This window comes from Lagopus leucura, unplaced genomic scaffold (assembly GCF_019238085.1).
Source record: "Lagopus leucura isolate 7727_CA_CO unplaced genomic scaffold, USGS_WTPT01 Super-Scaffold_806, whole genome shotgun sequence".
NCBI classification, from domain to species: domain Eukaryota; kingdom Metazoa; phylum Chordata; class Aves; order Galliformes; family Phasianidae; genus Lagopus; species Lagopus leucura.
In genome coordinates this window covers 1,542,867-1,563,141 of record NW_024962260.1, presented here as the reverse complement: position 1 = coordinate 1,563,141, position 20,275 = coordinate 1,542,867, and the positions used below count along the sequence as shown (strand labels likewise).

Genomic DNA, 20,275 nt, shown 5'->3' with positions numbered 1-20,275 from the left:
CAAGGTCGGGCAGTCCGAAAAGGTGGCGAGGATATCCCGCTACGGTGTCTCGGCGCCGGATGAGAGGGAAACGGGAGGGGCGAAGCGCCGGGCTCCCGCTTTCTTCTACGGGTTCCCTCCCCTCTCGGAGCCGAGCACCAAAATGGCGGCGGCGCCGGGCGGCGAGAGCCCTCCGGAGACACCGCCCCGCGCATGCGCGCTGCGGCCCGCGGCGGCGTGAGGAGAGCGGAGAGCGGAGAGGCGGGAGGGGAACGGTCCTGAAAGGCCGCCTGCTGCCGGGCTGGAGGTGTGTGAGGGGAGCCGCTGATGCGCCTCCATCTTCGTAGGGCCGCTCTCGTGCATCCCTGGCCTCTCGCCCCTCGCGGCTCGCTGAGCTCCCTGCCCGCGGGCACTTGGTGCCCACGTTGCCTCCTCTGAGGATTTTTGGTGATGCTTTCCTGCGCGTTTTGAGTTTCACCTCTTTTTCGCGTTGTTCCCGCACGAGGAGGTCGAAGCCCTTTGAGGTGATGGCTGAGGAGGAAAGAAGGGCTGAGTGGGGCCTGGCAGCGCTGGGTGCTGCGGTGAGCCGGAGCAGCAGCACGAGTCCCGGCAGCAGGGCTGATTTCAGGCAGCTCTCGGTGGTATCGCCGTGCTCGGCTGCCCCAGGTAAGGACACGACAAAGTGAACAGCACCGATTCCCCAGACGTGCTAGAGATACCTTCACAAACACTTTGCTGATTTTTTAGGTCAGCTCTGTGATTTCATTTGATTTTGTTTCTCTTCTTGTTTTGCTTTTGAGGCTGTCAGTGTGAAGCAGAGCCGAGTGAAGTAAGTGAGGTTTCAAATGGAGAAGCAGATTGGAGGTGACTGTCACAACCTGCCCAGCCCGGCTGCTGTGCAGGCTCAACTCCAGCGTTGCCATCTTCCCTTCATGCTGTTTATTCCAAAAGCTCGCTCACAGCACGGTTGGTTTTTCGTTTTATTTCCTATGTTGGTAGTCAGTGCTAGCTGAGGTGTTTGTATTGGTGTGGGCTCTCTCTCTCCAAGCACTGAGTTCAGATAACTGGAAGCCTCACCTCGCTCAGATTATTATGTTTTAGCAAAAACTATTCAAGAAAATCTTGTGACATCACTAATACAGAAGGATCTTAAACTTGGTCCTGAATACATGTGCAGGTATCGCTTCACCAGCTGCCAAGTACAGCCATCTCCTGGGTGGAAAACAACAGCTGTTTAATCAGGCAGAGCAACACAAGTAAAACAAAAGGCCAGAGATGAATAGTTCCATCTGAAAATTCACACCCATGCAAACTTCTTTTAGGGAAACTTACCTAATAGGCGTATCACTGATCAATTCCTTCTGGTTGAAGTACTTTTTTTCTGCCAATGAGAGTCATTTCTAAGCACAGGTAAATAGGTTACAATAGATTATGAAGGTTGTTATATTTCTCTTTGTTATTTGAATAGGTTTGAGTCATTTTCTGTGCAGCTGTGGCCAAACTACAAGACAGTACTTGAAATAACGAGCCAGATAATGTTTAAAAATAATTACAAGAGCCACAAGCTAGCAGCAGAATCAGTAATACGTAGTATATGAAAAGGAAATAAAAATTTGTGCTGCATTTTATTGAATTATAATTATTGTTATAGTATGATAAAAAATGTAAGTCAAATATGTAATTATCTTACCTCCATTTCATGAAAATAGCACAACTATCTCTAAAGAGTTGAAACATGTCAGGAATAAATAGCACTTGATTATAAACCAGTTTCAGTGCAGTGCTACAGAGGGCTCGAGTGGTGACTGAGGAACCAGCACAGCCAGCCACCTTCCCTTCCCGAAAAGACACTAAGCACAGAAGGGTTTTCAGTTTGAAAGGAACTGCCACAATGATCTGTTCTGACTTGAGCTTGTGCAGGCTGTGTGCATCCTTCAGGTCATTCCCCTTTCAGTTTCAATAACTGTGGTTGAATTAGGTGAAATCAGCTAGGTAAAACACCTCATCTTCTACTTACATTAAGAGAAAAAGGTGATATATTCAAGCTTGTTACCATTATCAAATAAGACCAGGCAGCAGCTTCCTAGTCTGTCTCATGAAGAGTGAAGAGATGTATGGATTTTTAGGGCTGTTTTACGGTGCCACTTTACCTTTTTATTATATATGAATGAGTTTATGCTCTTTGTGTTATGCATTGGCAGCTTCTGTCCTCAGAATATTCGGCCAAATGTTTGCTGCAGTGCAACTGATGAAATAGGGATCTCTTGAAGTGCATCAGCTGCTAGTAAAATACAAACTCAGCTGGCAGAATATTGCCTTGTGTGAGTGCTGTTCCTCTTACCCCATGCCCAGCTGCTTCTTCCTCTTTTTGCCAAAAGCCCCCCTCCGTAGCGCTGAATGCCAAATAAATTGTGCATGTGGCTCATTCCTGTGTGAGCGGGAGTAACCTTGTATCAAAGGTTTAGAATGAGAATCCTTCTTTCTTTTAAATGAAGAACTGGGTATGCTTCCAAGACAAAATTAACAATCCTAATTGAAATGAGGAGGAAGTGGGAAAGGATGTGTTGGATTTAGAGGTAGGCAGCTGGAAAAGAAATACAGTAGTGAAAGCACTTAGAAACAAAACCTGAAGCAATTACAATCACTTGTGCAAATAAGGAAGCCTAAAATACTTCAGGATACAAGTCCACTAATTACAAATCTAGTAAATATGCCTCTATAGCTTTACCTCTGGCTGGCAGGAAAGAGGAAAATAGATTATTAAGAAACAAAGTTGTTATTCTTCTGGGCTTCCTAGTGCATCGGCTGTTAAAGCTTTAGAATTGTGGTCACGCTGTTCTGAAGAGCTGTTTGGCTCATATCTTACAGACCAGAAGTAATGTCAACTTTTCTTAGTTCATCATTCAACTGTCTGCAGTGCCTTGTGCTACACTGTGATGCTTCTTACTGCAAGGTACAAGACTGACATATCTAGGAGACTAGAGGATTTTTTAATCAAAAAGAGAAAAAATATCAAAAATCAGAATCAGCCTAAAACCCCCATGAGAGCATGTTGAACACAAGTGAACACAAAGTTTAGGTGTGCTAATGAAGTTCCTGAAGTTTCAGCCTTAATAGATTGATGATAATCACACCTCAGCATATCAATCTGTAATCCCTCCTGCAGTTTCTTTGTGTGGGTGACTGCACTGAGCAAGAACAACAAAGCTCTTCATATGTTTTAGACATAATTTTAGTGCAAAGTGATTTGATTATTGTTAGCCTGGGTGTTGGCTTGGAAAGGAGAATGCTGGACCAGACCATGCAGCTGCTAAATGATTAGGATGGTTTGACCTAAAGGAAACGTGCTTGTTTTTTCACTAAAACAAAATGCATGCAGTTAGGATAGTGCATATGGTACCTTTTAACTGTCATATTGTGCTCAGATGAAACGTTGGGAGTGAAAGCAAATGAAGACTTGTTTTTACCAAATGAAAATGCAGATCTGCTCATAGAATTGGTCCATGTAATGTGGATGTATAATGCTGGCAGCTTAAAAAAGAAAAGAAAGCTTAGAAAAAAAGAATACAACATTCCTAAGGTATATAATGTGTTTTAAGGACAGGTTGTTTCCTCATAACTGCCTTCTAAGTTGTGTACTGACTTGCTTTGCACAGCATCCAACTGTTATTTAATAAATAACAGTCACTAAATTGCATATGCTGATGAAGTAGAAAAATGGATCTCCTGACTATCTAGAGATCAGTATCCAAACTCTGGAGGAGTGATAGGAAAAGGCTGGGAAAAATAGAAGTGTGAGTTTCCTCATGACATTTCTTTAGCTTAATAATTACATCTTGCATTCCCCTACATAATTTAAGCCCAGTTTAATTAAAATAGTAAGTATTGCCCTCTAGTGGAATACATAGGAAAAGGAAAATAAGCCAGACAAAGAATGATCCCATTTTTAATTGTCATGGAAGAGGCTAACAACCATTTTCCCTTGAAATACACTGCTTATCACTGGTCTGTTAAGACATGCTAGTTAAAATGTGAAACACACTGCAAGCAGTGCAGTCAGATGTGTGCTAAGTGCCAGGGTTAGTTGGAACACCTGGATCTGCAGTGTGGCTTGGATCACTAGGAGTGTGCAATCACTTGGTCGGTGTGCAGGCACAACAGATTGCCACTGCAATGCCTGCAGTCTGGAAGGAGTGTTTTTGTGATGTCAACCTCAGATTTGTCATTACATGTGAGAGCTGCACTGAATTCTTACAGGTTCAGAATAGCTCTGTGGGCTAAAGATGAATACACCTCAGGCTCCTGTATTGCAGTATAACAGACTTTATTATCAAAATGGATTTTCTGAGGAAGCTCACGTATAGGGTTTCCTGCTTTGTCAGGTCTTCTGCTTTATTTGCCAATTGGCAAAGGGTCCAAAATTGAGGTAAAAACTGACAGTGCTGAAGAAAAACAATCTGACTCCCCAGCTGGAAAAAAAAAAAAGCCGTTCAAATCCTTCTAAACCTTTTCCAGAAGCCCACTGTACTCATGTGGAGTCAGTGAAATCCATTTCGAAATCAAGAGATGGGAGAACGTTTCTCTGAAGTAGCAGGCCAACCATTATTTGTCATGTGATGGTTACTGAGCATCACTTTGGTTTCACCCTTCCTCCTGCAGCCCTGCTACTGCTAGAAGTTTTAAAGGCTTTTGGCTCATGATTTTCATGTGGCACCCATTAGTTCCTGCCCCTCCAGGAGGGAAGGAACCTATAATGTCCACATATCACAATGGTTTGGACTTTAAATCAGCTTCTAAACTAATGTCAAGCAAAATCAAAATGGCATTCAGAAGTGAACCATTTAAGCTTCTTAAGCAAAAGCTTTTCTATGTTTTATCTTTTTGAGCTGTGGTGATTCTCTTATTTTCCTGTCATTAGTTCAGCTACCATAGGGTCTTGGATGAGTGGCTTCTTCACTACTGCTTGTTATCTGCTTATTACTTCCCTCATCTGAGGCAAACCCATTTCTTCTCTCTTTATCCTTTTGTAAAGTATATATTAAAAGAGTGAATAAAAAATCGGCCCATTCCCAAGCTGGTGTATCTTCACTGATAATAATGTAGTAACATGGATCTAATTGAACTCTCCATCTTTTAGATTCCACATCATGGTTAATAAAACTGTCACAGTAGTTAAAAAGAAAAAAAAAGTTCTGACAAAGATTTATTAATTAATTTATGCTTGTGAACAAATGTGTCTGACAGTTGAATGATGAGATTGCCTTATTCTGTACAAAGAGCTGTTTCTGGAAATCTGTCTGCTGCGTTGTCAGCACCTGTAGTACAGAAATTCGGGAATGGATGTCAGTTCAGACTCTAACCCAGCTATGAGGATGGCTGCATGCCCAGATGAGATGAAGATTCAGATTTCTTCTACTGTTCCTGCTTCTGTATGTTCAGTCTGGCTAGAAATGATGAGGCTGATGCCCGGCACAGGAGGGAGATGCTAGTTCTTACCCTCCCATGTTAGGCTTGCTAGAAGGTTTTATTACCAGAAAAAATAAAATCTCCCTAAACTCAGAGCTATTTCACATTAAAAGCTGGAAGGAAAGAAGCCAGTCAAGCTGAGCTTTCTGTGCCTTTTTTTTTTTTTTCTTTTTTTTTCTGTCCACGCTGGAAGTTGAGAGAAGTCTCCTTCAAAGGAAAAGAACCTCTCTACTTTATCTGGGGGGAAATGGCAGTTCTGTGGTTACTTTAAAAATTCTGCTTTCTGGCAGGTGAGCAGATACTGACTGGTAGTGGCATTTTGTGCAAAACACTTGCAGATGAGCAGATAATAACAGCAAATGTCATTTTGTGCAGAACACTTATTTTTCAAACTTTTAAATACATATTTATGGATATAAGAAAGACATATAAAATCTTTTTTTTTTCTTTCAAGACTTAATTTCCTCAACTACTGGCAAAAAATAAATACTAAATTTTTTAATCTTCACTTGAATTGTCAAATTCTTCCCAGTCTGATACGCTCATAACTTCTGACGGAAGGTCAAGGTGATACTTCATGCGGTCTGCGTGCCATTCTGAGAACCATTTCTCTGTTTCCATTAAAATAGCCCTGGGCAAGGTGAGGACACAGGCAGCCATCCCAGAAATATCATCCTCCAACTGGGGTCCATCCTCCCAACAGTCTCTCTCTGCATCATAAATGTGGACATAGTCCATGCGGATTCCTCTGTTGTGGGATCTGCCTCCCAGGACGTAGATCCTGTTGTCTAAGACAGCGATACCTGGCTCTCCATGTCCTGCAGGAAGTGGACATACATTTGTCCACTGATCAGTGCTTGGCCTGTAGCAGGCAACCTGTATAAGGTAAAAAATAGATTAGCCAAAATTGAACTTGGATCTTAGTGACAGAGCCTGGCTGGATGGCAAACTACTCATGCAGCCACACCATACCACCAGTCCTTTGATGGGCACTGATAACGCAGAGCACGTTTCCCATGCGGTAGAAGTACAATGCTCAGTAGAACTGTGCATATTTGCCATATAACTCAATCACAACGTCTGACCCAGCTGCTGTGCTAACAGCTGTATGTCATTTGAAAAAACAGACACAGAAGTGTGAGATGGGGACATGTTAATATGAGCTCAGACACAGCATACCTGTTTGCAATAGGAACAATGTGCTGCATCACACAAACATGACAAACCTGCTAACCATCTCTGCACCACGTGCTGGAAAGTTTTAGATTGCAGTGGGTAGCTACTCTACTAACTCCACTTATTTGTAAGCATCTTTTTGTAACTCAAACTTTAGCTTGAATTTTGCTATCTTCGTTGGCTTTAACAAAGCTATTACTTTTTTTTTTTTGTCTTTTTTCATGTCTTTAGCAGTTATAGAAGTCAGAGTAAGACACAAGAAAATTCTCCATTCATCACTGCCCATCAGGTACTGTATATTTTATTGCATTATACAATTGCCATCCAATCCACTCATTGTGCTTTCCAACGTATCCTTAACAAATCTTGTCCTGCAATTGTACACTGCTAATTCCAAGGTTCTTAACTTAGGAAAAAATGCATATGAGAAGGCAATTAAAGGAAACTCAGCTGATGTGCTACTTAGGGGCTATATGCATGGGAGTGAATGTCATTCAGCAAAGATATTTTAAAATTTACATGAATCTCAAATGCTACAGCTTTAATGCTTAGACAGTGCATTCAAGACAGCAGCAATAAATCATGGCAAGTTCTGCAATTAAGTGGAAGAGAGCTGATGCTAGAGAGTTTTACTTGCCTACTTAGGAGGAGAAAGACATCAGTGTGAAAGCATCTATAAGAAACAGACTCTTCCAGAACATAGGTATGATAAGCTCTCACCTGGTGAACATCCCTTCTGTATCCAGAATCATTGTTGCTTCCTCCAATTACATAGAGCTTTCCCAGCAGTGCAGCCATCCCATGCCAAGCACGTCTCTCTGGACCATCTGCTAAAACTTCCCAGCGGTCAGTCTTTGGATCGTAACATTGCAGCTCCTTCAAATAATCCTCTCCTCTCCTCCCACAGGTAATATACATCTTCCCATCCAGTGCTGCTCCAGCGTGTGCATATACCTGCATCACCACGTGGGAAAGCAAGAGTTGGAGGTCTGTGTTTATGTATTTCTCCCAGGTTCAAAGTATGGAATAGACATTAAAGAAGTGACATTCTTCATGAGTTGTGCAGATATTAACATTTGAAAGGATTTTCTATTTTTTTTATAGACAACTCCTTTCAAGGTGATTATGTTGAAAGTGTGAATTTCTAAATTAATTACCCCAGAATTTCCAAAACTTCCAGAACTGCACTGGGTTGTCATTTCTTACTATTTCTTTATTAGAAACTCATCCATATAGTTACATTTCTCCCTTGCCTACTTGGAAGTCCATGAGCTAAACGGTATACAGAAACTGATGTACCCTCACTCAGAGGGTGGTGAGGCACTGGAACAGCCTGCCCAGAGAAGTTGTGGATGCTCCATCCCTGGAGGCTGGATAGGGTCTGGGCAACCTGATCTAGTATCTGATCTAGTGCCTGATTTAGTGGTTGGCAAGCCTGCCCACGGCAGGGGGTGTTGGAACTAGATGATCTTTAAGATCCCTTGAACCTGAGCCATTCTGTGATCCTATGGTATCTTCCTAGTATTTGATGATTTCTTCTAATTGGGAATAAAGCATGCTTATCAGGACTGTAGATAAGAAGCTTGTACTACTCATTGTTTACCTACCCCAGGAGGAATGGGGAGTTCCCTGACTTACGTGTTCAATTTGAAATGGTTTTAAGGATTAATACAACAGAGGTGCAGGGGAAAACAGGGAGAAAACAAGAAATATAAGCATTAAACCTAAAAATTAAAGTTCTACATTATTATTATTCTTTACTGGTATGTTTATCTCAAATACAGAAGTAGCTTCCCATGTGAGTATCAGCAAAATGAAAGCTATGCATAAGAAAAGCACCTAAAAAGATGAAATTAGGAACTGGGGAACTGTATCAGTGCGTGTGGCTAACGCACTCCTTACCTCCTTCTTCAGAGGTGTCACATATTCCCAAGTGTTGCTTTTAGGGTCATACCTCTCCACTTCTCTCAGGTCTTCATGGTAATCTCGGCCTGCGACGGCGTATATATAATTGTCCACAACACAAACACTGAGGTCAGCATGTTCTTGCTGTAGGGACTGGATCTGGAACCATTTGTTGTGTCGTGGGTCATACCTTATAAAAGAATGGGATCAAAGGAAGTGATTCATACATCCACAGAATCATTGCTGGAATACAAGACAGCACCACACATGGGGTTATTGTACTGTCTTTGGTTGAAATTAAATTCAGCTGTAAGTGGAGTGAAATACAGCCTTGTCAGCATCTTATTATTAGCAAAGTTCTTTTTGTCTATTTTTAGAAGATGTATTTCAGCTGATACAATCATGCTATAAAAGCCTAGGTTTTCTATTGTCTTATACGTGCCTTCAGATTATGCATCAAAATCTGTTAGCATAAAGCCATTCTACAAGGTAAAACATTCTAACAGTAGCACAGACTGAATCTGGATCTTCAAGACATCAAGAGGGTGCATAAGCATTTTGTGGCTTCTTTGACTCTTTTTTTCCAACATATGTGCTGCTTCAAGTAAGCCTCATGATTAATTTTCAGATATAAGGATCTATCCAATCTGGAAATTGTAGTTACAGTGACAGCTGATGGTGAAGGGAAGATGTGCGTGGCATGAAATCAGGGCAATTCCACTGTAACTAGTAAAGATAAGATGATTACATTGTAAAATCAAAAGGGTTTGTATCTGTTTTTGCAATGTAATGGGCATCAAGATCTAAAACTGTTCCTTTCTCCAGTGCATTTTTTTCTGGCACAGAACTGAAGACAACCCTGGAATGCTGCTACTGTGCATGCATTTTCTCAGTAATTAACTAATAGCAGCATTTTACTAACAAATCCTTTCTGGTGGCTAAATCCCTTTGCACAGGGATGAGAACTGCACACAGAGGACTTTTGGAAAATCTCATTTCAAGAGCATCTAGACAGTCTAGGATTCTGGAAAATTCTAGTTCATTACCATTTCCACACCTTTAATACTTCACTCCCTCCAACAAAGAAGAGAAGGCTGTAATACTCCTGAATAAGCAGCTGTTTCTACGCAGTCAGGACTGGCATGGCTGGAAGCTTTCTGTTGCTATGATGCTAATTTCCTTATTTCTCATTATTTCTTTCAGTGAGAGGTTCCTATCTTTTTTGCCAGCAAGCATACAGACTGCACTAAAGGCTTACTGACTCAGAGATGGACAATGGGGTGGAAATGAGAATAGTAGCAGGATTATCCTTATCTTACCTCCAACACCTCGACTCTGCTCGAAAACCACTTACATTGTTGTCTCCGCCAATTAAATATACAAAATTATTGAGAACAGCAATCCCCTGGTTGGACATTCTGGGGGCTAGTGCAGCTGTAAAGTGCCTCCACTCTCCCAACAGGGGGTTCAGATACTTGGCTTGATCACTGAGAACAATGGATGGAGTAGAATGCATCCCTCCAAATCCCACTACACACTGGAACTCTGATCTCAGCTGTGTCTGGGAGCTCTGGAGCATTGGCTGAAGACATTCATTCTTGTGGTACATTAATGCATCTGCGACTGTATCTTTTAAAGGACATGGACTTAATTTGTCATGAAGCCTTTGCAGGATCTGGGGTTCCATCAGAGGAAATCGAACTGTCTCAAGTAGCTTAAGGGGCTCCATCAGGGAGACCTGATCTGTCTCCAGTTGCTCTGGAGAATAATGATAAAAAAGTGCACCATCATAAACTTCAAATTCATAGTTAACCTCCAAACGGTTGCTACTGAGCAGGGAGTAGACCTTCTGCAGGGGTAGCTGGCGGTATGCTTGTGTCCTTGAGAAAGCTGCAAAGTTCTTCAAAATGTAGGAGTCCAGCTGATCGCTCAAATGTCTCAAGTCATAATGGTCAGCTAGTTTGTATACATCCAGGATGTTCTCTTCATCTACCCAGGACATTAGAAAATCACAACAGAACTTAATGACTTCTGGAATCTGCAAGAGAGAGAAATCTTTTATTTCATACAGCATTTGCCTTACGTTCCAAGATACAGATGACAGAAGCATAGAACTTCCAAGCTTTGGAAGCTTCCAAAAACTGTAAAAAAGTTGTTGACAAGAAAATTGTTCTTCTCACAATCTGACTGCCATGTTCACCTTTTTCCAGAGAAAAATCACAACTCAACTTGGGTACGCAGATGAATGTAACCCAGATCTTCTAGCCACACTATACTGCAAGCCTTTGAGTTTTGCTTCTCGTGTAGCAGCAATGCATCTTCTGGGGCACATGGGATACTGAACAGCCAGGCTGCCTCATTTGTTAACATGAGAGATGAAGGCTGCCTGGGAGGCAGTCATGGAAACAAAAGGCATGAAGGACATGGCAACAGATGCTCCCTCAGTTGCTCTCTCAGAGCACTACAGACACGCTATATCACAGATTGTAACTATAACAAAAATATCTGCATCACTCAAGTGCATAAAAAGCCATTTGAGAACATTAGCATTTAGTGTTGTCTTCTGAGTACTATCTGAAGTTGTATCTGGCATGAGGACACCTGGCAAAGTAACAACTGATCAAGAGTCCCTCCACTAACAAACTGATGCTAAGTGTGTAGCCAACCAAAGCACCCAGAAAGTTTAAGGTTAGTACCAAATCCTGTGCAGCAATTAGCTGTAGGGAAAATTAGAGAAAAAGAACTGCCTTGAAAGCAAAAGGCACTTTGTGCAGAAACCATGGTGGCAGTGATGAGGTCAGGTAAGGTTATGTGCCTGTGGACTCAATCTGGGGTAGATCTTGGCAGGTTTAAGCAGCACAATGGTTTCTGAGGAGCACACCTTGTCCTTTATCAGAGGTGAGCAGTATTCTATTCTAGGGAAGCTTTTATATGCTGACCAGTGAAAGTGAGTGCTTCATAAAATAATCTTTTAGACAAAATGATGATGAAACCATAGCACAGATCAGACATGCAAGCACTCGTTCATTGTTCCAGCACTTCCAATGGTTACTGCATCCCAAAGAAATTCTTCTCATTGGAATCATGCTCTGTTTCACTCCCTAGCCCTCCAGCCATGTTTTCTGTTTCTTTCATTCTTTTGTTTCTTGCTTCTTTTTCATCATACCTCCCAGCACCTCACCTGAAGCTGACAGGCTGCAGCTAAGGTTTCCTGTACACTGCTGACACTGAGTTCCAGCTCAGAAGTATAAATGAAATTCAAGATTTTACACATTGCGTTGTAGGAGATTCCATGAATATGAACTTCTTCTTGTTCCATCTCTCTCAGTCCTCCTGCAAACATTCCTCTGTAAAAAAAAAACTGTGTTCAGTTTGCTTTTCACAGAATCACAGAATTGTAGGGGTTGGAAGGGACCTCTAGAGATCATTGTGTCCAACCCCCCCCTTTTCTTATGCTATCCTGAGAACATAACAAAATATTCAAAAAGATAAATCCTAGTCAGATACTTCTTTGGGATTACCTCTTTTGTAAGACGATGATACAAAAAGCACAGACTTCCAGGACCTAAGAAAGGAATACCTCTCATTCTGAAGGAAAACAGTGGGGACTACCTGAAAGGTGTAATTCACAGTGGAAGGATTTAAATACAGACTCAGTACATAGGGATAGGCAGTGGGTGAAGGCAGATAACTCCAGGGATGGGGGAAGAGAAAAACAGGAACTTGAGTTTTTCTAAGCTAGAGCAGTTCTTCCAGATTTGTATGGACTGCCTTCGGATTTATTTGTTCACAAAAATAGAGTGAGTTATCTTCTCCCCTTTACATACCTCCAAGGCTGTGAATGTAGTGGAGGTAAGCTCACAGTGCACTAACAGGAGCTTTATTTCTACAGACACATAACAGAAGGCTGAATAAAGCCATTCGTAGCATTCTGAAACCCATTCAGCTCTACCTTGTGGATCTAATTCTACATCAGGAGGCAGCGTGCGCAGTGTGCTAACAGAAGATTTGGAAGTTGCAATGCTGCTTTACGCTCATACACATGCTTGTTACTGCTGTACTGAAAGCATACCTGAAATAGTCACAAGATGCAGCTAGCAGTATCCGATGAGCCTCAATAGGTTTCTCTTCCACTACAAGAACTACATCAAAGAGGATGCTGCTGTCTCGGAGAGATACCAAGCCACTGAGCAAAGCCTGAGAGTGCTCCGCACTGCGGTATGTGTTGCTGGTGCGCTGCTGAAGGGAGGACTCGAGTTGAGCTTTGTGTGGCTGAGTCAGCTCCTGATCCTCCGCCATCCCAGGCAGAAATGTTCAGCCAAAAGCTGCAGCAGAATGAAATCTGTGAGACAACAGAATCAGCAAAGGTTTGTGTCTTTTGCTTACAAACGGTCCTCTGACTCATCTATCACAGTAAATAAATCAAACCAACTCTTCAGCCAAAGGAGAACCATCAAAAACAATTCTACCCAAGAGAAATTATCCCAAATGATATGGAAAGTAGGCAGGGATGTATCAGCATGTCAACCTGGCAAAACATGGCATTACTAACGATTTTTTGACTCCTGGTTTTCCAGTCCAAAAGTATGCTGCATGTGGGGATGTACACGTATTTTCACTTCCCAACCTATTGCCAAACCCCTTGTTTCCTTTGCATTTCTATGATGTCTGTAACAAACAGCAGATCTCTCACAATTTTTCCCAAATTCCACATTGCCTAATATCCTCAAATAACTTTGTTGTAAAAAACAAACCTGCACCTTCGGTCTTTTGCTTGATATTATACCACAGAATCTGAAAGCTTTATTCTCTCCTGTTTTATGCTTTATCTTCCTTAGCTGAGCACATTTCCAGTCTATACAATACCATCTGAGACTACAGGCTTTGCAGTGAGCTTCTTTACTGTGCTGACTTCAAGCTAGCATGTACAACTCCTTTTGACTTCACTGTGGGTCTCTGCAGAGGGGATATTTCCTTTGGTGTAGGCACTGTTGAGGGCTATCCCATACATCTTTGTACTGCTGCCACTGACACTACAGGAAGATCCTTACAGCATATGGGGAAATGCCTGTAAAAAGCTAGCTGGAAGTTATTGTTTCATGCCCGTAGTTAAGCTCTCAAAATCTCCTAATTCCTTTGTTAGCATCCTGTAATTTACCCTTTCTATTGTCTTTGAAGAATGTGAGAAGTTGCAGCAGTTAGATCTGATGGGCTATACCTAGTTGTCAGAGCAGACACTCAAAAAAACACATTAGCAAAAGGAAATGCCTTAGCTGACATGGCTGCTTAAGGCACAGTTATAACAGCCTCTCCTCCAGTGGCTCTGGGAAATAGCTTAGGGTGTGAGGAACAGTCACAAGGAACCATCAGCAGTCAGAAAAGCAAAAGCAGAACAAATCCAAACAACCAGTGAAGAGATGAAACCACTGCTAATTGTACCAGCCATAGACAGGGAATGCCATGTTAGGAATCTCCCAAAGTACTGCAAGGTATTCTGTGTGTGGTCAGTGAGGAAGAAGCTGTCTGGATGGCACTAAGAAATATGGAAACAGTTATTGCACTGCCTAAGGAAGTCACCTTATGCTGTCCAAAACAAAAGGAGGCTAGGTGCCACTGCTTCCTGGGTGGGATGGAACAAAATTGCAAATGTATATTAATGGCTGTCTGCTCTTTACCAGCAAAACCAGGGCAACGAGCTCAGAAGAAAGCCCTGATGAGACTGCCTTCTAGGAAGCACATTCAGGTCGATTATACAGGGAAGCTATCCATCATCAGCTGAAGAGATGAATAATGGATTCTTTTTCATGACAGGTAGATGTTTTTCCTAGAAATAAGATGACTGCCTTTGAAGCAGACAAAACATTACTGTATCATTTTATTTGCTCCTGGGAAATACGAGTGATAGATTGAGGCAAGGCAGATAATATTAAAAGAAAAGGCAAGCGAAGGAGTGAGCATTACTAGGTGTTGATCAGAAATTCACTAAGAGAATAAATACAGCAAAAACAAATTAGGCTAAGATACTGTCCAAATGAGGAACAAATTCAAACAAACCACTTGTACAGAGTTGATGTGTTTTAATGTGGCTAATGCTCAAAAAAAATGTACCTTTTCAACAAATTAGGGAGTTGTATCAAAGTGAGCCTCTAAAGAGTGAAATAATTGCAACAAAAAGCAGAAGTACATGTAATAAATGAGCTGTTTTCTGAATTGTTAGACTTTTGTTGGGTAGAGAAAACAGCATGACCTTTGATGCAGCCTAAGTGTGTGTCAGTTGTAGGTGGAAGTGAGGCTACAGAAGAAAAGAAGTGTGATGTGCTACAGCTAAACTGGATGTTGCTTCTGCACAACAAATTTTAGCAAAGGCACGCGTTGTAGAAGTAGCTTAATTACATATTAATATATATTACATTATTTCCATGGATTGTTGCCTACTTGCCATTGAACAGTGAGTGGGGGATGAGCAGAAGGAATCACTTATCTGATATACTGAGTGCCCTCAGCTGTATAAGAGGCAGCTTATACAGCTGGGATTGGGTGGGTACAGCTGTGGAAAGTGGTTGCTTGAGTGAGGGTAGGGGAAAATTGGGTTGGTGTTCTGGTTTTCTGAACTAAGTGCAGTGCTCTTGGTTAATTGATAATGTTCTGTATGTCTCTACTGTGTTAAATATAGACTATGAAGTTGCTACAGAGGGGTATCACGTTAGCACAACAATGTCTTGCTTTGCAGGCTATGTGGTCTAACTGCAGTTTTTCTCTAGTGTGTCTTGTGCCTTTGTTACTGCCTAAAATCTGATAGCCCAGCAGTGGAAGTGTGCTATTTCATGTGCAGCGTACCAGCTGGGTGCCTGGAATCACTGCTAATATATCTAGGAATTCTTGTGCCTTGTCAGCATCTGTCAATCTTAAAAATGACAAGGGGCTTTATTGTAACTGTACATTATCTAACCCCATCTCAAATCTGCATTTTGCTCAGTCTTCCCTGTAGAGGGAGGAATAAAATGGCTAAATGTAGTACAAGGGGTACAGCTGTGAATGAAAGTACAGAACAGACTTGTTCAATTTCCTGCATGCTGCAGAAAACCTTCTATTTACTATTTTTTCTTCCTGACCATGCATGAACTTTGTTGTCTTGTAAGCCATTTTCACAGGCTAGCATATCCACCCTTGTCAGTGAAGGAGCTGTAGGCAGGCCTTTCCTTGCCATTTCAGTCCCTTGAACCATGCAGCTGAGTCTCTTCTGTTGTGGGTCTCTCTAGCATCAGCTTCTTGAGAGCAGAATGTTCTTGTGGCATTTCTGTTCTACTTTTCTTACTGAGAAACTTGGTCCATGACGGAGTAACGTCCCTAGAAATTTAGTATTTTGTCTTTTTTTCCTTTTTCCTTATTGATGTTGGGCAGCTGTTAACTGTGTGACTCAGGAGCTGAGAACTGCAGAACTGACCTTCAAGTGGAAGAGATGAATTCTTTAACAGCAGCAATGACAAAAAGCATCTTCTCACATGCTGTGGGATTCTGTCTCCGGAAACAAGGGAAGGCAAGTTCTGTTCTAACTCTTGTTCTAAGCGCCTTAAAACTGTAGATAAAATCAGCCTAGGGACTTTCTTAGCTGGCTGCATAAAGTCCTACGGATAGGTTGGTTTGTATTCATCTTTCAAAGTTAGTGGTTAGTGGACTGAGTAATATTGGGGTACTACAACTGAATATCTAGTGCATAAAGAGAAAAGAGGTATATGAGGTCAGTAATTACGTGTGCACTTGTACAGACAATGCTAATGTGGGAAGACACATTCTGCTTGGTCACTTCACATCAAGAATATATAAGAATAAATACAATCACCCTCCAAAAAAACTAAACTCAAAATCTTCAGAGCTATCTAGCACAACACAAATGCTCTTATTCAATAGGCTGAAATTTTCTCTATTTTGTGCCTGGATTCTATTTAGAAACCATGAGAAAGCATCTGTGTCTTGCAACCATAGAGACAGAGGAAGCATCTGAAGGAAATGAGTATTTCCCATACTACGCTCAAAGTTCATTTTATTATTGGTTATCTCTTGAAACAAGCTGTGGGTGCACTGGAAGCTAAATATTTTAGAGGCTTGCTGATAGCTCTGTGATCGTCTTGTATTCAATCTTCATTATCACAGAATGTTTCTGCAGAACATTTGCATGGAAGAAAAAATAATTATTCAACTAAAGTAACTGTTTATCAATGTATGAAAAGAACTGTGGCTTGGTGTTTTAACAAAATCCTCTTCCTGATCAATGACAGTACTTGCCTTTACGCTAAAGGTATGCAGCCTATGAGGGAGGAACTTGGCAGTGGGACAGGAAGAGTTGACATTGTAGCTTGATCATTCAAATAGCAACATGGTGAGACTGGGATGCTGGCTTGCTCTTGTGCTCACTGAAAAACTGCTGAAGAACACAGGGTACAGGAGTGGGGTAGCTCAACTAGAATGGGGAAAGGGAAAATTAAAGGTATGCTAAAATAGGTGTGGTATGGGACTTTAACACCAAGATGTTTGTGTACTGCTCCACTGAAGACCAACCTGAGGAGTGGCAATTTATCAGCTTACAGTATATGCTTCCTGAGACTGAGAACAAAGTCCTGCTGTCCTGCTTCCCTACAAAATAATCTGTGTTGTACCTTCCAGCAGCTGGGTCTGGGCATGTTCTGGGTACATCCTGATGTCAGTATAGGTATATTCAGCCTTTACACTTTGCTGAGATATGCAGTGATCACATGCTTTAAACAGACTGTTGATGATTCAGTGTGTTGAAACCTATTATTGATATTGCATGGTACAACAGAGCCCTGGATTCTGTGACTAGCATCCAAGTTGCACAGTGATGCCTACCAGTGTGTGCTGGGGGTGGTGGGCTGTTCTGAGAGCTTGGTTACAGGAGGGGGAGTAACCAAGTTAGTTCCTATGGAAACTCAGACATTTTTGTATCAAATTGCTTCTGGCTGTCAGTTACATCTCTGTATATGAGGAGGTATCTTACGCAGATCATGATATTTTCTTCTGCATCAGCTGTGCCCAAAATAAACTAGGACTTGCTGGTGTCGGGTATCCTAATGCTGTTTAGCTTGCTGCCATATGGACAGGTGGTTCAAGCCTGGTGGGGGTCCAACACTTTCTTAAAACTGTGGAATAATTCAGGCTGGAGAGAACCTTGGGAGGTCTCTAGTCCAGTCTCCTGCTCAAAGCAGAGAGAACTTAAAAATGAGGTCGGGATGCTGATAGCTGTGTCTAGTCAAGTGCAGAATATCCATCCTTTGTGATATTTGGAAAACTGAGTGCTTGACCAGCAGGCTTGTTTTCTTTTTTATCCTGTCTGAATTCTGTTCCTGCAGTTTATGGGATTTGCCCTTTCATCTTCACCTTGTACATCGAAGGGAATGTAACAGCCATGCCCTAAGGCTTCCCACACCTCCATGTCTCCCAAGGGAGTAGCAAGAATTAGGATCTAAGCCAGCCTTCAGCTGACAGCCTGATACGAGACAGCAAGATACAAGACTAGAACAAAATGCTAGTTATGCTGACTCTCAGGGGTTGCAAATGTGAATAGGCAGAACCTGGCGAGGTACCAGAATTCAGCAGGGCAGAGGGCATGCAAACAAATAAATCAACTAGTCAGGGAGCGTGTAGAGTGGGGAGGCAGCTGGGTGCCTGCCAAAATAGCTGAGAAAACAGATGTAATGCCACAAACAATGTAAACTGAAAAGCAAAACTATTGTTCAGCATAACTAGAGTGCAAATACTGGAATGATTTACCAACTATACCATGATTTGCAATGGGCACTTGCAAGTTTGCTATGTAAGAATGTGAGTATACCATTTTGTGTAGACAGAGTTAAGTTAGCTGCATGGCTTTTGAAGAAAATTGACAGAGAGGAGGTATGAAAGAAAAGCAAGCTTTGTGCAGCAGGGCTTCTTTCAGAATTATCCCTCTGCGCAGTCAAAACTGTGCGAAAAAAATATATCTTCCTCAAGTACCTTTTAACTTAGGGAACCTTCTACAAGTAGGGGAGATAACCCAAACAATTCCTTTAGCCTAAGGTCCTCACAAAAAGAAACAATGGTACCTGGAACCACATGGCATCTGATTTAGTTCTGAGCACTCAGTGATGGGAGTTACGTTTTTGCTAGGCCTACACACGCCATCTTCTCTAAGTCACCAATGCAGACATGCAAGCACATCCCTCCAAGCTGAATTTCTGAGTCATGTTCAGTTTCTAGCATTAGTAGTATATTTGAAGTGTGGGAGGGAACCTAAAGGTGTGATTTGGGAAACAGCTTCTGCAAATGATGCTGTCTCACAAATGTTGGTATTCATTCCTTTCAGAAACAAAAGTTTGGGGTTTTTTTTCCTCCCCATGCTGCCTTTTACAATGTATTTCTAAGACACACTGAGACTAAAACATCTTATTTAACATAGATATGGCAAAACTTCCATGAAATCTATCCATATTTAGGCACACAAATATTTTAAAAGATTTTTTTTTCCCCCCAAAAGCAGGATAACCTAAAGAGCTGCCTAACTTGAATATTTTCTATGATTTTGCACTACTCACAAACTGATCATGTCTTTCTTGTAGCCTGCCCAAATTCATGGAGCTGTGAAGTCTTCTGATGGGTATTTTTGGGAGGTGGCCTGTGGCCCTAATAACTACGGAAGGGAAGTTGCAGTAAGGGAAACAAATTCAATACAGTGCTATCTCATACAATGAGATAACAATCTCAATACAGTGCTTTCTCCAGAGACTTCAACATTTCCTTCTCTCTACTTTCTGGTTTGGACAGAGCTGCTGTTGTGTTTGGAGGAGGAACAGCTATGTTTAGACAGCATGTACCTGCCCATCCTCAAACCTACGTTAAGGCTTCAGCTTTCTCCAGTCTGAGGATGGAGTGCGGTCCTCAATGTTTAGCTCTACATCTACAGAGATCTGTCAACCTTCCATAGAACCAGGCATAGTTACTATGCCAAAACACAGCTTCAGTTAGCCAGTGGTATGTGCTCTGGGACTCTCGAGCGAGCTGGCAAGGCTGCTTTGTTCAACTACTTTAGTCACATCATGTATTTTTAATTACCTAAAGTACACGGAAGAAAAAACGTTAAAGAAGTAATTAGTTCTGTGCCAAATACAATTAAGTGACCGGGTGGAGAGCAGAGGGCACTTCCAACACATTCCAGTTCTGCTTTCTGTTTTAAACAGGAATTCATTTGCACTGCTCACCATGTTTGCTTGTTTCTTTCCTGCAAGGACCTGCGTTGTTTGGCTGTTATTTCCCCCTGTCACTCACATATTTGAACGCCAGGAAAACAGAACGCGCAGTTTTCTCTGCAGGAGATGCTACCCGGAGCTCACATTTCGCTTTGATTCTCCCCCAGCCGTGTGACGGCGGAGTGAAGGACAGTTCAAGCACAGCTCTGCTTTTGCTTTCCCTTTCCCTGCCGACACCGCCTTCGGGCCCGACCCGCACCCCCGGCTCGCTCACCCCACGTACCCCGCGGGGCTGGGACGAGGCGGCCCCCCAGCCCGCGCCCGGCCCCCCCGCGCCCCTTCCTCCAGAGTCAGCTCAGCTCAGCCCGGCGCCGCCCCCTCCCCCTCCGCCCCACCACTTACCGAGAGCGGCGGCGGCGGCCTCCGCCTGCGGCTTCCGCCTTCATGCGCCCCGGAACCGCGGCGCCCCCGCCTGACGCGCCCGCTCGCCGGAGGAGGGGCGGATGGCGGCT

The 20,275-nt window shown here is 42.4% G+C and overlaps 1 protein-coding gene and 2 long non-coding RNA genes across 4 annotated transcripts; 2 read left to right on the top strand and 1 right to left on the bottom strand.

Annotated features, from left to right (window-relative positions):
- The first annotated feature begins 235 nt into the window (after nucleotides 1-235).
- On the top strand, nucleotides 236-6,912 carry LOC122176847. The gene is made up of 3 exons (XR_006177853.1): nucleotides 236-645; nucleotides 780-945; nucleotides 6,853-6,912. It is a non-coding gene; the product is annotated as an uncharacterized LOC122176847 (long non-coding RNA).
- KLHL22 (kelch like family member 22) lies at nucleotides 5,166-20,236 on the bottom strand. 2 transcript variants are annotated; one of them, XM_042865779.1, is made up of 7 exons: nucleotides 20,166-20,236; nucleotides 12,599-12,868; nucleotides 11,708-11,873; nucleotides 9,846-10,564; nucleotides 8,524-8,716; nucleotides 7,342-7,575; nucleotides 5,166-6,321 (listed from the first exon to the last, which is right to left on the bottom strand). In XM_042865779.1, exons 2-7 carry the CDS (start codon nucleotides 12,823-12,825, stop codon nucleotides 5,944-5,946), a joined length of 1,917 nt encoding a protein of 638 aa, XP_042721713.1. In that variant the 5' UTR covers nucleotides 12,826-12,868; nucleotides 20,166-20,236; the 3' UTR covers nucleotides 5,166-5,943. The 2 variants fall into 2 exon arrangements, with proteins under 2 accessions (XP_042721713.1, XP_042721714.1); XM_042865780.1 differs by having other exon boundaries at nucleotides 12,599-12,851; nucleotides 20,166-20,228.
- On the top strand, nucleotides 9,635-16,700 carry LOC122176848. Its single transcript, XR_006177854.1, has 4 exons — nucleotides 9,635-11,214; nucleotides 12,419-12,893; nucleotides 14,205-14,337; nucleotides 15,928-16,700. It is a non-coding gene; the product is annotated as an uncharacterized LOC122176848 (long non-coding RNA).
- Nucleotides 20,237-20,275: the final 39 nt, after the last annotated feature.

What these genes read in the sequence shown, in the direction of transcription:
- KLHL22 (XM_042865779.1), bottom strand. Translation starts at nt 12,825, where the DNA reads ATGGCGGAGGATCAGGAGCTGACTCAGCCACACAAAGCTCAACTCGAG. An exon ending in CTGCAGCCTGTCAGCTTCAG is followed by an intron (nt 10,565 to 11,707) that starts GTGAGGTGCTGG and finishes TCTCTCTTGCAG; the next exon opens with ATTCCAGAAGTCATTAAGTT. An exon ending in ACAGAAGGGATGTTCACCAG is followed by an intron (nt 6,322 to 7,341) that starts GTGAGAGCTTAT and finishes TACCTTATACAG; the next exon opens with GTTGCCTGCTACAGGCCAAG.